General features: G+C 42.8%; 1 protein-coding gene across 3 annotated transcripts in view; it reads left to right on the forward strand.

The window, feature by feature from the left end:
* Positions 1–14,369, forward strand: part of esr2b (estrogen receptor 2b) — a 51,639-nt gene that overhangs the window by 35,467 nt on the left and 1,803 nt on the right. For all 3 annotated transcript variants that reach the window (XM_037538604.1, XM_037538603.1, XM_017724244.2), the window contains exons 4-8: positions 17–133; positions 1,495–1,827; positions 5,223–5,361; positions 13,018–13,151; positions 14,128–14,305. In XM_037538604.1, coding sequence (XP_037394501.1) covers positions 17–133; positions 1,495–1,827; positions 5,223–5,361; positions 13,018–13,151; positions 14,128–14,305 — 901 coding nt within the window. The remainder of the gene's footprint in view (positions 1–16; positions 134–1,494; positions 1,828–5,222; positions 5,362–13,017; positions 13,152–14,127; positions 14,306–14,369) is intronic.

Raw genomic sequence — 14,369 nt, forward strand, 5'->3', positions numbered from 1 at the left:
TTTTTTTTTGTTTCAGGACACAATGACTACATTTGTCCAGCCACCAACCAGTGCACGATCGACAAAAACCGCCGCAAGAGCTGCCAGGCCTGCCGGCTGCGCAAGTGCTATGAAGTGGGCATGATGAAGTGTGGTATGGTAGCTTTGATGTAGATGGAGATGAGGGCACTAAGCACAGATTTAAAGAGGAAAAAAACAAGTTTAGCCCAAATGTAGTCGATCAGCCAAGACCTGGTTCGTGTCTTAAGTTTGCATCTTTTACTTTTACCCTGGAGCTACGAGGCTAATGAAGCTAAAAACAACTAATGGAAGTGTATAGTCTACCAGTTAGCGGTGTGCTAACTCCTAACTAGTTACATTTATTCAGTTAGATGAGCTCAAACAGTTTTAGTGAGTGTTAATCTAATTTTCACTACTTCTCAGTAACAAACATTGGGTTTTTATTTCACCCTGTTGTGTTGAGTCACTGTCTGTACTGCAGAAGGAAAGGCTGTACTAGAGAGAAGCTGGTCTAAACAAACTCTAGCATATGAATCTTCATCATCCTCCTCCCGCAGTCACTCCTGTGAGTCACGTCCGTCAGGGAAGCTTTGTGCGCCGCCCCCTCCACATTTGCAGCTCTCTCCCTGCCGTCCTCGCCAAGGTCTGTGTACGGGGTCCATGCCACAGCGGGCTATTAAGTGATACTTTTTTGATCCCCCAATGGGGAAATTCCACCTCCGCATTTAACCTGTCCGTGAAGTGAAACACCACATACACACAAGTGAATGCACACACACTAGGGGGCAGTGAGCACACTTGCCCAGAGCGGTGGGCAGCCCTATCCACGGCGCCCGGGGAGCAGTTGGGGGTTAGGTGTCTTGCTCAAGGACACCTCAGTCACGGACTGTCGGTCCTGGGGATCGAACCAGTAACCTTCTGGTTTCAGGGGCAGATCCCTAACCTCCAGCCCATGACTGCCCCCTTTAGCTTCCATTACTTGTTAGCCTCATAGCTCCAGTGCAAAACTGAAGAAGCAAACTTCAGACACCAAACATGTCAAGTTGATAATTGCGATCGCGATCTCACATCATCGAATCTATAAATGTGTGAATCACGTTTGACCTTAATGCACGTAAAAATGACCACTTCCCAAAATACAGTAAGAAGGATGATGCCGAAGTTGGCTTATTATATAAGCTGGCCTTCGTGTTGAACTTTCCCGTTCCCCCTTAAATAGTGCAGCACTGGAACGAGTGTGAGATGATTTGGAAAAGCAGTTAGCACAATGCTAACAGCTGAGCTATTAGCTTCCATTACTTAGCCTCGAAGCTCCAGTGCAAAGCTAAAGAAACTTCAGGCACCAAACGTGCCTTGGCTGGTCGGCTCCATTCGGGATAAGCAGAAACCTGTAAATGTGCTAAATTGCACGTTAGTCTTCTCATAAGCTCAGTCCAGCAGTGAAGTCCATTGAATGAAGGAAGAGGCTTTGTGACGGCGTGTTTTTACTCGTAGGTGTAAGAAGAGAGCGGTGCAGTTATCGAGGGCCTCGTCACCGCCGGGCTCCTCACGTCCGGGATGGCTCCGTTGCAGTCGCAGGAGTCAGAGCTCATTCCCAGCGGCATCAGCAGCCCCACCTCCATCTCTCCCTCTCTCTCTCGGGCCACGCGGGGTCCAGCCTATCCCCCGAGCATCTGGTCCACTGCATGCTGGACGCAGAGCCGCCGCAGATTTACCTGAAACAGCAGCTGAATAAGCCCTTCACTGAGGCCAGCATGATGATGTCACTCACAAACCTCGCTGACAAAGAGCTCGTCTTTATGATCAGCTGGGCCAAGAAGATACCAGGTCAGTCTTTGTTCATGTTCTCAAAATATGTTGTTCATTCCCAGCCGTTCAGCTCACTTATGGGCATTACATTCATTGTTTTTGTGATGTCACAAAAACCAACACGTTTACAAACATCTGCCTGTTCAGCCTGCGGCAGTGTAGCCCTGCCAGTTTACGCTGAAGTTATAAGGAGTGTTTCACCCTGTTCTGCGTTCTGAATGATGCATAATACAGAGCAGCTAATCAGAAGAGACCTCATTTACATAGATCTGTCTTAAAGGCACAGAAACAAAAACAGTCTGTTTCATTCTAAGGGATAAAGAGAGAATAAAAAAGTGAAAATGAGTTTCTCTTGGTACATAAAACCCACACAAACATCATACAAGGACCTGCATCATCTGTTCTACGCTGGTGGTCAGTGCTCTTAGATATTTAGATTAATTAAGCAATTTTACTCAACTATACTTAAGGAATCATTGCACACTGCATTGAAAGGTCCAGGGTGTGGTGGATTCCCAGACGTAATACATATGCACTGCTCAAAAAAATAAAGGGAACACTCAAATAACACATCCTAGATCTGAATGAATGAAATTCTCATTGAATACTTTGTTCTGTACAAAGTTGAATGTGCTGACAACAACAAAATCACACAAAGATCATCAATGGAAATCAAATTTATTAACCAACGGAGGCCTGGATTTGGAGTCACACACAAAATTAAAGTGGAAAAACACACGACAGGCTGATCCAACTTTGATGTAATGTCCTTAAAACAAGTCAAAATGAGGCTCAGTGTTGTGTGTGGCCTCCACGTGCCTGTATGACCTCCCTACAACGCCTGGGCAGCTCCTGATGAGGTGGCAGATGGTCTCCTGAGGGATCTCAATCTATTTGTGTAGTTTGTTTATTTGCTGAGAAAAGTGTTAATATTTGAATAAATGAAGTTTATAGATTATTAATTAATAATTTATATATATATATACATATATATATTTATATATATATATATATATATATATATATATATATATATATATATATATATATATATATATATAATTAAATAATAATCTATAAACTATCATTTATCAATCAGTGCTTCAGTAAATTGAGCTCATGGTGTAATTGATGATATTAACGTGTCTCTGTAGCGGCTGTGAAGGTGTCCAGGAAAAATACAGACCCAAGAAATTCTTGTTACTTTTTATTGTTTGTTTATTTGAATTATGAATACGACTTTATTCTAATGTATATTGTGATGAACTCACTGCTGAGGTCAACTGTTTAAAAATTTGCTTAGATTTCTAATCTAAGCAAAACTGTTTTCTAAACTTTTGCACAGTGCTGTATGTATGTATGTATGTATGTATGTGTGTATATATATATCTGAGCACAAGCAGCTCTGTATGATATTTTAAAGCTCAATTTTGAACATCATCTTTCAGACAAGCAGCCAGTGGAGTGAAGCTAGAACCGCTCTAATATGACCTTGTTTTCTAGTCCATGTGCCGCTGAGGTAAAGACGTGTGACGTGATCCGAAAACTCCTGGCCCCATAATATTTCAATCTTTAGAGGGTGAAAATGTAAATGCAGACAGAAATTTGATATCCCTATGAATTTGGGTCATTAATGATCAAAAATGTACCAAGCGCCTGCAAAATGTTGTATTTTTTTTAATAATATTTAACGTGAGTGTCTAATAATGTGTAATTTTGATGGTGATTCATTCTGTTGGTTATTATGGACGTGTTGTTTTTATTGATGTTCTGTCCTCTTGGATTCATGCTCAGTGCTAAAACTCTGCTACACAGCACGAGAGGCTTTATTTTTAATTACAGATTGAGTTGCGTATTTAATATCAGATATTTTTAATACTCAAAAACAATGTAAACTGAATGTCCCTTGTTTATAATATAAGGGCTAAAAGCAGAGATGTAATGACAGTAGCGAGTGGGTTTTGGGTGATTTTGGAGCTGGACTAATTGCTGATGGAGGGCCACAGATAGATGAAATCACTCCGGTGGGTGAGGCAGGGTCTGATGAGTGATCTGATTGTGAATCATGTCGCTGTTTTAGCCCTTTATTGGAATATGAAGGCCGAAGAGCAATAATATCAAGATTTTAGGTGATCTTCCGAGCCGAACTTCTCACTGAAGCTGACGTCACAGCTCGATGGCATCACACTTGCTAGTGAGGGGCGGGTCTGCTGAATGTTCTGATATGTGGATCATGTTTGGATCTTAAACCGTTCTGAAGTTATGAAGGCTAGAATTGGCCTACCCTTTCGCGTATCCGGGTGCACAATGCTAATTGGTGGGCTATAAGTGTCTATTGCTTGTTATCTGCATTAGCTTTGTAGCTCCCAGTGAGAAAGTAGCTTTAGACACCGGTCATGCCCGAGCTGAGTGTTAATCTGATCAGACTGTTCCTTTACGTCGTGCAGGTTTCCAGACTCTCTCAGATTGGTCAGTTTTCTGAAACGGCCAATTCTGTCCTGGCTGTGGAAGATGATATATTCCTGGAGACGCTGTGTGAATGTCAGTGGGAGTGTTAAGTGAGCTGAAACTGGGTGAAATGATTCTCACAGACTGAAGCCAGATTGCTGTGGTAATAGAGATTCATTAGGCTGCGGTTCAGCAGTGCAGGACTGTGCAGGTGTGTTAGTGCAGCTTTGGAGAACATCATCTCGTCCAGACATTTTCCTGTATGATTCTTGTTCACCAGCATTCATCACGCTCTCAGTGAGTGTGCCGTGTGTTTAATAAGATCCTGCGGGTGATCATGTGACTCAGCGCCTTCAGAGTTTGTGGTTCTGTCTAAAGACAGACATACAGCAGCTTTTAACAGTGTGGAATGATTTATATGATATATATATATATAACCCTCAACGTCCATTTTCAGCTCCACTTACTGTATAGCTGCACTCTGTAATTCTACAGTTACAGACTGTAGTCCATCTGTTTCTCTGATACTCTGTTACCCTGTTCTTCAGTGGTCAGGACCCCCATGGACCCTCACAGAGCAGGTACTATTTGGGTGGTGGATCATTCTCAGCACTGCAGTAACACTAACCTGGTGGTGGTGGTGTGTTAGTGTGTGTTGTGCTGGTCTGAGTGGATCAGACCCAGCAGTGCTGATAAAACGGACAATGAGCATAGAAACAAGGAGGTGTTCAGAATGTATGTTGGATTTTGTGACATCACAAAATAAATAAAATCAATACAGCCTGTATTTGTAGCTTGCTTTCCATCATTCTAGACACAAGTCTTTATGTTTCACATCTTCCTAATGATTTGTCATAAGACTGTGCAAGACTATCAGCTCAATTTTATACATTAACTATAACCAAATGGCCTTTTTACTATAAAACCAGTGGCATGTGACCCTGAGCTCCTGTTCTCCTCTGCAGGTTTCGTGGAGCTGAGCTTGCCTCTACAGGTGCAGCTGCTGGAGTGCTGCTGGTTGGAGGTGCTGATGCTGGGTCTCATGTGGAGATCTGTAGATCATCCAGGAAAACTCATCTTCTCCCCTGACCTCAAACTCAACAGGTACAACGCTGTGTTGCTGAATGGTTACTATGGCATTTTAGGCGGTTACGAAGGTGTTGATAAGTGGTTGCTATGGTATCCCAGGTGGTTTCTAGGGTGTTGCTACATGGCTGCTATACAGTGTTACTAATGGACTTGCCATAAATTGGGGTGAACAAACTTTTTCACCCAATTCCTTCTCAGAAAAAAACATTTAACTATAATTGTCTGGAAACTGTACGTTCACTGTATTGAAGCACACCATTTATGATCAGCCCAAACATTTTGGAGTCGGAGCAGTGTTGATATCTTGGAAACTGTGGGATGAGTAAAGCTCGGCAGGCGCTGTGCGATTTTAGAAATCTTGTTCTTTGCTGACGGCTCACGCTGTATGTTTGAATTGCCCGCTGTGCAGGACCAAAGCCTGCGATTCATACTGTATGAAAACACTCAGTCTGACTGACATGATGCGACGTGGCTGCTCACACAGCACATGAACCCAGCCCTTACAGACGCCCTGACTACAATAAAGCTGTTTTAGTCAAAACAACATGCTGTGCCTCCGATGACCTGATCTAAACACTGGCTGAATCTCAAATGGCTCCCTGCTCCCTACATAGTGCACCTCACATTAAAATAGTTGCTCCTGCACCCATAAAGTACATCACATGTCTAACAAATAGCCTTCTGAGATTCAGCCATGTGTGCACAGTTCCATACTGGACAAACAGGGCACTATTTTGGTGTAGAAGCCAGAACTTAGTGCACTACATAGGAAGTAGGGGACCATTTGGGATTCAGCCATTGACAAACTGCTACAGCTAAATTGTGCCACACTGTGTACTGAAAGCAAAGTCATCGTATACGGACACTGGTGCCACATACATGGACTTCTCAGGAGCTGTGGACATGTCAGAAATCCAGCCGATTGTCCGACTGCTCAATCAGAGCTCGTTTGGGCAGTTAATCAGACATTGTTCCCCTCTCACACTGCACGGCGTACAACGGCCAAAGAAGCTGAAATTCGGCTCGATCATGAAATTCAGTCGGCTCTGACCAAATCAGGCTCCTGAGTGGTGCAACCGTCTAAGCGTTGTCATCAGGAGATCCCGAGTTCGATCCCTGGTGATGCTACAGCCGTCCATAGCCGGGAGTCAAAGAGAGCACAATTGGCTGCGGTGTCTCTGGGTGGGTAGGATGGCCCCCCTTCACCCCCCATCACTTAATGTGATGCTAGTCACTGCAGGCGTCTGTTAGCTGACGTAACAGATCTGGCGGTTGGCGCTTTCCTCCGAGCGCGTTCGGCTGTCCCGTGAAAAGTTGCGGTGGCTGCTTTCACAGGTCTCAGAGGAAGCCTGTGCTGCCCTCACCCTCCCAGCATTGGTAGAATCGTATGATTGGGGAAGTCCTAAGTAGCAGGTGGAATTGAAAACGCCTAAATTGGGGAGAAAATCGGGTAAAGAAAAGAAGAAGAAGAAAAAGAATAGAAATTAGATAACAATAGTGTCCCAGACGAAGTCAAGACATGTTTGGTGCCATACTATTGAAATCTTATAGCCCACCAGTTAACACCGCTTGCCTAAGCCATCACACAGTGGCCTTAGACCATGCCCAGCTGCTAAGTAAACTCGGGAGACTTGATTATGTGGGTTCTGACACTGTGTAGCATACTGTTAAATAAAAATAGGTAAAAGCTGAATTAGTGCTTTGTGCAAATTAATCAAACCTCAGACACCAAATTAAAGACACCGAACATGTCCTGGTCGATCCATTCTATTTGGGGGTGTGAGAGAAATTGTGTAAATTCGATTTTTTACCAAACTATTAGTTTATACTTCGGCCTCATTTGCTAATTATCAAGCTGAATTGCACTGATTTGAACTGAATAAAGGCCTTCAGTCCTGTTGTGACAAACCAAACCTTGAAATGAGTAGAACTAGAAATTTCTTTGCAAAGCAGTTTCCCTTTTTAACCCTTTAAATCTTCAGAGTGCAGCAGCAAGTTTTATTATACACTTCTGTAAGCTAAGAATAGCTCAGCCAGTTTGCACTGAACTCCCTGTAGTTACTGAATAATAAACCTCGAATGTCTGGGATTTTAAAGAGTTCATGTTCCCTCATTGCTAATATGATTTGTAGGCCTGATACCTTTTTCCAGAAAGCACGGATTGTTTTGACCTCTGTATATTAAAAAAAACAAAAAAACATTCATGTTTTCACAAAAAATTACATAAACAAAATTCAAAATTTACGTCAGATGCAATCAATTAGCCAAAACATTGCTAATGTAGCTGACGGATAACGGAAGCTTATTAGCACTATGTATATTTCTTGCCTCAAACCATGTTGAGTTGTTAAGGAATCTCTAATAGACTGGCTCATGTGGCTGATTGATTTGGGGTAAGACGGAAAGCGGTGTATGTTTGGTTTTACGAGGCGCTTTGAAAATTCTAATAATGGACTCCGAAATGTGAAAATGGTTTTAAAAACTCAACATAATGCACCATCGTGCCATTATAATGACTGAAGAGTCATCCTGCAAGACTGTGCTAATTTGAGCTATTTTCATGTCACAAAATCAGTTTTGTTGGTTTCCATTGCACATTTACCAGAAAACATGACAGAACCAGCTAAGACCAGCTTTTGCAGATGTTTTCAGATGGTCTAAATTGGTCGGTGGTTGACAAGCTGGACTAGACATCCAGCTGGACTAGACAAAAACATACCCTATGCTGGTTAACCAGCTAATTGAACTGGTAGATTGACTTTGTTAAGTTTTTATTTAAGTTTGATGGTTTACCTGGTCTGCCAACCAATAAAGTCAAGCTGGTCAGGCTAGACGACCAGCCTGCTCAAGCTCATCGTACTAGATGACCATCAAACGCAAAACATATGTTCCCTATGCTGGCCAACCAGCTTAACCAGCTTGAGCTGGCCAAGCTATTTATAGCAGGATTTCCCACCTCGGCAGGAATATTTATTTTGTTGTGCCACTACTAACTGTGGTGATGGACTTGTATTATTATTATAATATTATTATAATAATAATAATATAAGTTCATCACTACGGCTAGAACTTTGATCTGACAAGTCAGTGGGACCAACATCAAAAGGCTATAGGCTACATACAACGCCAGCCCAACATAACAGAGTTCATTGTTCAAACTAGGTAAACAGCATGCACAGTTACCACATTCTCATAAAGCCATTAATTATCAATCTTACACACAGACACACATCTTCTAAGCCACTTGTCCTGCAGGGTCACAGGGGGAGCTGGAGCCTATCCCAGCAGTCATTGGGTGTAAGGCAGGATACATCCTGGACAGGTCACCAGTCCATCGTAGGGCAGACACAGACATATACATTCACACACACCTAGGGGTCCAATTGGCCTTTGGACCGTGGGAAGAAACCCATGCAGACACAGGGAGAACATGCAGACTCCACGCAGAATGGTTGCCCGGCTGGGGAATCGAACCCAGATCCTTCTTGCTGTGAGGCGACAGTGCTACCCACTGCTCACTGATTTGTCAATATAAACAATATAAAACCATGAAAATAAAGAAAATGATTGAAAAGAGTTGCACATGTGGACAGTAGTGTTGTTAGATTGTAAGCATGTTGACAGAAGGAGTCAGACGTGAGGGACTGCAAAGAAAAACAGTGACTTTACTAGTTTGAGGAAGTTGAGAAGTCATTGTCACAAAACAGGCCAAGGTCAAATCCAAAACAGTGCAAAACTAAAAAAAACACCGTCATAACAATTTCCAAGGGATCAGGCAGGAAGGCAGAGTTGAAATACACAGGAAAATGGTCCATAAACAGAAAAACAAACTGTAAAACGAAAAGCGTAGTATCTCTTCTGACAGAAGCAATAAGTCACAATTGGCCTAAACTAGATTATGAAACCCAGGCTTATGAAATTGACTAAACAGCTCACAAGATTATCAAACCAGGTGATGACAATCAATAATCAATTCTGGGAATTGGAGTCCCTGCTGGAGGAATGCGTGACACATAGTCATGTCAGGCTACCTGCTTCACTAAGCACTGCTGCACACCGGCAGAGCCTCAGTGTGTGCATGGTGTGTTTTCACTTACACAATGTCCTTGTAATTTGAATGCAATATTATTGTCCATCACACTGAAGCTACACTCTCTGTCCACAAGCCTCAGCCTTCTGACATCAGAACTCGATACCTGTTGTCTGAGAACACTGCAAACAAGGTGGTCAAGTTATACTGATGAACCCTCAAGGATGGATGAAACAATAAATTGAATATTCAATATAGCTGAATCAATTGCACATCAAAAATCATGTAATTTGATGTACACTACATTATGTTTACAGCTAAATTAGTTGATGTGACACGATAGAAATGACACAAATTATTATACTTAAACTTGAAGTTGATAAACCGTCATCTGCAAAAGTTTGGGCGCCCCAGGGCAAATGACATTCTGTGGATTTTCTATGTGCAGATAATCCCCACATCCTCCGCAGAGGACACACATCTGCACATTGGAATGTTTATTTGCTGAATTTAATGTATAAAACATACAATGTGACCTGTGCAAAAGTCATGGCACATGTTAGGTTTCGTATTTTAGAATTTCCTCCATGTTCAACATGTTCAAAGCAGATAAAGAGAAACTGCTCTAAAATTAGCACACGCCATGTATAGGCGTGTTCAGTGTAGCAGATGTGTGATTATTTTCACTTAGAAGATCAACTAAATGTCATTTGATCAGGTATTTTCAGACTTTTGCATATGACTGTATATTATTTCTATGTAGGAAAAGATACATTTGGGCATGGCTTGTCTTAAAATAGCTTTTATTTAGTAATATTTGAGATAAAATCCCTATATTTCTGAAACATAATCACTAAAATCCTCATTTTCACTTGTATTAAATGTTTTTCATTTAATATAAGTTACTTAGTGACACATTTTGAGTTTAATTATTTAGGCATGAGAGACACGTACTAGCGGACTGTTGTGTGCACTGCACTGGACCCAAATAGCACTCGTAATGAGACTCTGAAAGAGATAAGATGCAAGTTTTCATGAGGGCTGAAAAGACCTTGAGTAATCACTGAGCTGAAAACACCAGCTATCCAGTTAATTATGGCCAAGCTTTCAGCCAGCTGTGGCGGGAGGCCAAACCCGGTGGCACTTTGGAACGATTTACAGGCCTTCAGAATAATCCTGCCTGAGTCTGTGTGCCTGTAAGATGCTTCTGATTATCTGCTATTCATCGAAATTAAATGTAACACCAGTGATAACGCTTTGATTATGCTCATCTATTTTATATGCAGCCGTTTTAATGCATTGTATGTGTTATAAAGAGTGTATCTTGTTTTTATCAGCTCCAGTGCACTTTGTAGTTCTACAGTTATAGACTGTAGTCCATCTGTTTCTCTGATATTCTGTTATCCTGTTCTTCAGAAGTCAGGACCCCCATGGACCCTCACAGAGCAGGTACTAATTGGGTGGTGGATCATTCTCAGCACTGCAGTAACACTGACGTGGTGGTGGTGTGTTAGTGTGTGTTGCACTGGTACGAGTGGAACAGACACAGAAGTGCTGCTGGAGTTTTTAAACACTGTGTCCACTCACTGTCCACTCTATTAGACACTCCTACCTTGTCAGTCCACCTTGAAGATGTAAAGTCAGAGACGACAGCTCATCTGCTGCTCCACAGTTTGTGTTGGTCGTCCTCTAGTCCTTCATCAGTGGTCACAGGACGCTGCCCACAGGACGCTGTTGGTTGGTGGACTATTCTCAGTCCAGCAGTGACACTGAGGTGTTTAAAACTCCAGCAGCACTGCTGTGTCTGATCCACTCAGACCAGCGCAACACACACTAGCACACCACCACCATGTCAGTGTTACTGCAGTGCTGAGAATGATCCACCACTCAAACAGTACCTGCTCTGTGAGGGTCCATGGGGGTCCTGACCACTGAAGAACAGGGTAACAGAGTATCAGAGAAACAGATGGACTACAGTCTGTAACTGTAGAACTACAGAGTGCAGCTATACAGAAAGTGGAGCTGATAAACTGGGCAATGAGCGTAGAAACAAGGAGGTGCTCATAATGTTATGCCTGATTGGTGCATGCATGAGTGAGTGAGTGTGTGTGTGTCTGTGTGTGTTTGTGTGTGTTGAGGAGTTAGTCTTCCACGGAGATTATCACTAAGGTCTTTAGTAACCTTGGCCTGTTCCCACAACACAGGCTTATTTTCCACCACTCTTACAGTGAGTGTGAGTGCGTGTGCCGTTTCCTTGAATTTTCAGTGACAATTTAAGGCCACGTCTTACAAACAAACCACTGATACTGATATCTTCACTTCCCCTGATTAAGCTGTCATCTGCCCTTCTGTTCTAATTCACTCAAAGAGAACATATGGACATATGCAGAAGTTTGAATTCCTCATTTTGTTGATTTTCGAAGTGAAAAACAAGTGTTAACACTTGCTAGTTTTATTGCACAGTTGCTGTATGTTTGCTATATTTGACATATAGGAAAAAATAAAACGTTGTATAATTTTTCCATATTTGTTTTTTTTCCTTCCAATGTGTTAAATTCAGCAAATAAACAGTAATTGTGCATCAAAGTGTGCAGAAGTGTGTTCTGTGTAGAGGAACCGTTCACAAAATCAAGGGGAGGAAGGAGAAAACACAGTAGCAGTGAACAGTTTGGACCCAGCGTACAAAAGAGTTGAGTAACTGTATTTGTAGATTAAAAAATAGATTTTCAGTAACACAAACAACATGTCAGTGAAGTAGCAGCAGTGCAGCATCTGAGTACACTGAAGTAAATATCTTATAGATGTTCTGTTGATACCCTGGACCTAATCCTAAAACTAACCTTAACCTCAACCCAAAACCTTATCCTAACCCTCACCCTGGACCTAATCCTGAAACTAACCTTAACCTCAACCCAAAACCTTATCCTAACCCTCACCCTGGCCCTAATCCTAACTCTAACCTTAACCTCAACCCAAAACCTAATCCTATCCTAATCTTGGCCCTAACCCTAACCTTCACCCTGACTAGTTAGGGTTTAAATATCAGTGGATATTCAAATAGCAAACATGGCTTAAAAGCACATTCATGCTGGACGTGAACTCAAAGAGTAAACACAGTGAGCATTATGTGGAAAAGTCTCTCTCTCTCTCTCTCTCTCTCTCTCTCTCTCTCTCTCTCTCTCTCTCTCTCTCTCTCTCTCTCTGTCTCTCTCTCTCTCTCTCTCTCTCTCTCTCTGTCTCTCTCTCTCTCTCTCTCTGTCTCTCTCTCTCTCTCTCTCTCTCTCTCTCTCTGTCTCTCTCTCTCTCTCTCTCTCACTCTCTCCCTCCCTCTCTCTCTCTGTCTCTCTCTCTCTGTCTCTCTCTCTCTCTCTCTCTCTCACTCTCTCCCTCCCTCTCTCTCTCCCTCTCTCTCTCTCTCCCTCCCTCTCTCTCCCTCCCTCCCTCTCTCTCTCTCTCTCTCTCTCTCTCTCTCTCCCTCCCTCGCTCTCTCTCTCTCTCTCTCTCTCTCTCTCTCTCTCTCTCTCTCTCCCTCCCTCCCTCTCTCCCTCCCTCTCTCCCTCTCTCCCTCTCTCTCTCTCTCTCTCTCATTCTCTGTCTGTCTCCCTCACTCATTCTCATTCTCCCCTTCCTGCCCCCCCCAGGGATGAGGGGAGTTGTGTGGAGGGTATTATGGAGATCTTTGACATGCTCCTGGCCGGCTCCTCCAGGTTCAGAGAGCTGAGGCTGCAGAAGGAGGAGTACGTCTGCCTCAAAGCCCTCATCCTGCTCAACTCCAGTAAGTCTGAGTGCTCCGGGGGGGTTTGGGGGGGATTGTATCTATGAGCTGCGAGTGAGAAGTAATTCATATGAACAGACCGATTGCTTTCGACGTCATGGGTCATAGACCTGCTGCGTGTTGTCAACAAGTGAGTTTACATGCACTGAATAATCCGATAACTGCAGGAAATCAGGTTTTGTCAGTAACCTGATGGAAGTGTTTACATGCACTTAAGTAATCAGGTAAAGGGGAAACACGGGGTCTACATGAGTCAGACAGTGGTCAGATTTCTCAAACTTCATACCACAGCAGCTTTTAAAAATGTTTTAATGCAATTTACCTGCAAATATGAACATACATCATCTAGAAGATGAAGACTGTTTAAATCCTTCATTTCGCTGAGAGTGTATTTGGATTTTAACGTCACTCCATAGGTGTTTTCACACATGCGCAGACTGAGAAATCCGAAAGAAGTCAGAGTTTATCAGCACTGAGCTGAAATCCAGCTCTTTATCAGATTTCATTTCATATTTGTCAACATTTGCAGAAAAAGGTTATTTTAAGGTTAGCTGTAGAGTGTGTTTACACACCAAAAAGCAGCAAAATATTAGATTAGATTACTCTGATCTAAGAAATCAGAATATGCTGTTCACATGACCATTTGAATAATCGAATAATCAGATAACTGCAGAAATCTGATTATGATCGGAATGTAGTCATGTAAACACGATCAGTGATTTCATTAGACAGTCGTCGCTGCACTGTGAAAAGCTGGTGATTTGACCGTTAAAGAGTGGGTAAACTGGGTGTCTGGCTGAACATCAGATGGAACAGTAAACTGAAAGCAGCGTATTGGATTGTTTTCTCTCTGAATGTTTTCTGTAAGGCTGGTGTATCTGCTGTCCTCCCTGATCGGCCCTCCAGTATCACAGAAGAATGCAGATACAGGCATCCGGCAGATGGTAAAATATCACGGTGTGTATGTTTTCCTTAGACATGACCTCGGCAGAGACGGATTCAGAGCTGGAGAGCAGGTCTAAGCTGCTGCGGCTGTTGGACTCGGTGACAGACTCTCTGGTCTGGGCCATCTCCAGAACAGGCCTGTCCATGCAGCAGCAGTCTGCCCGCCTCGCACACCTCCTAATGCTGCTGTCACACATCCGCCATCTCAGGTACTGCAACGTGTGTGTGTGTGTGTGTGTGTGTGTGTGTGTGTGTGTGTGTGTGTGTGTGTGT

The sequence above is a fragment of the Pygocentrus nattereri genome, chromosome 5 (genome assembly GCF_015220715.1).
Source record: "Pygocentrus nattereri isolate fPygNat1 chromosome 5, fPygNat1.pri, whole genome shotgun sequence".
Taxonomy (NCBI): Eukaryota; Metazoa; Chordata; class Actinopteri; order Characiformes; family Serrasalmidae; genus Pygocentrus; species Pygocentrus nattereri.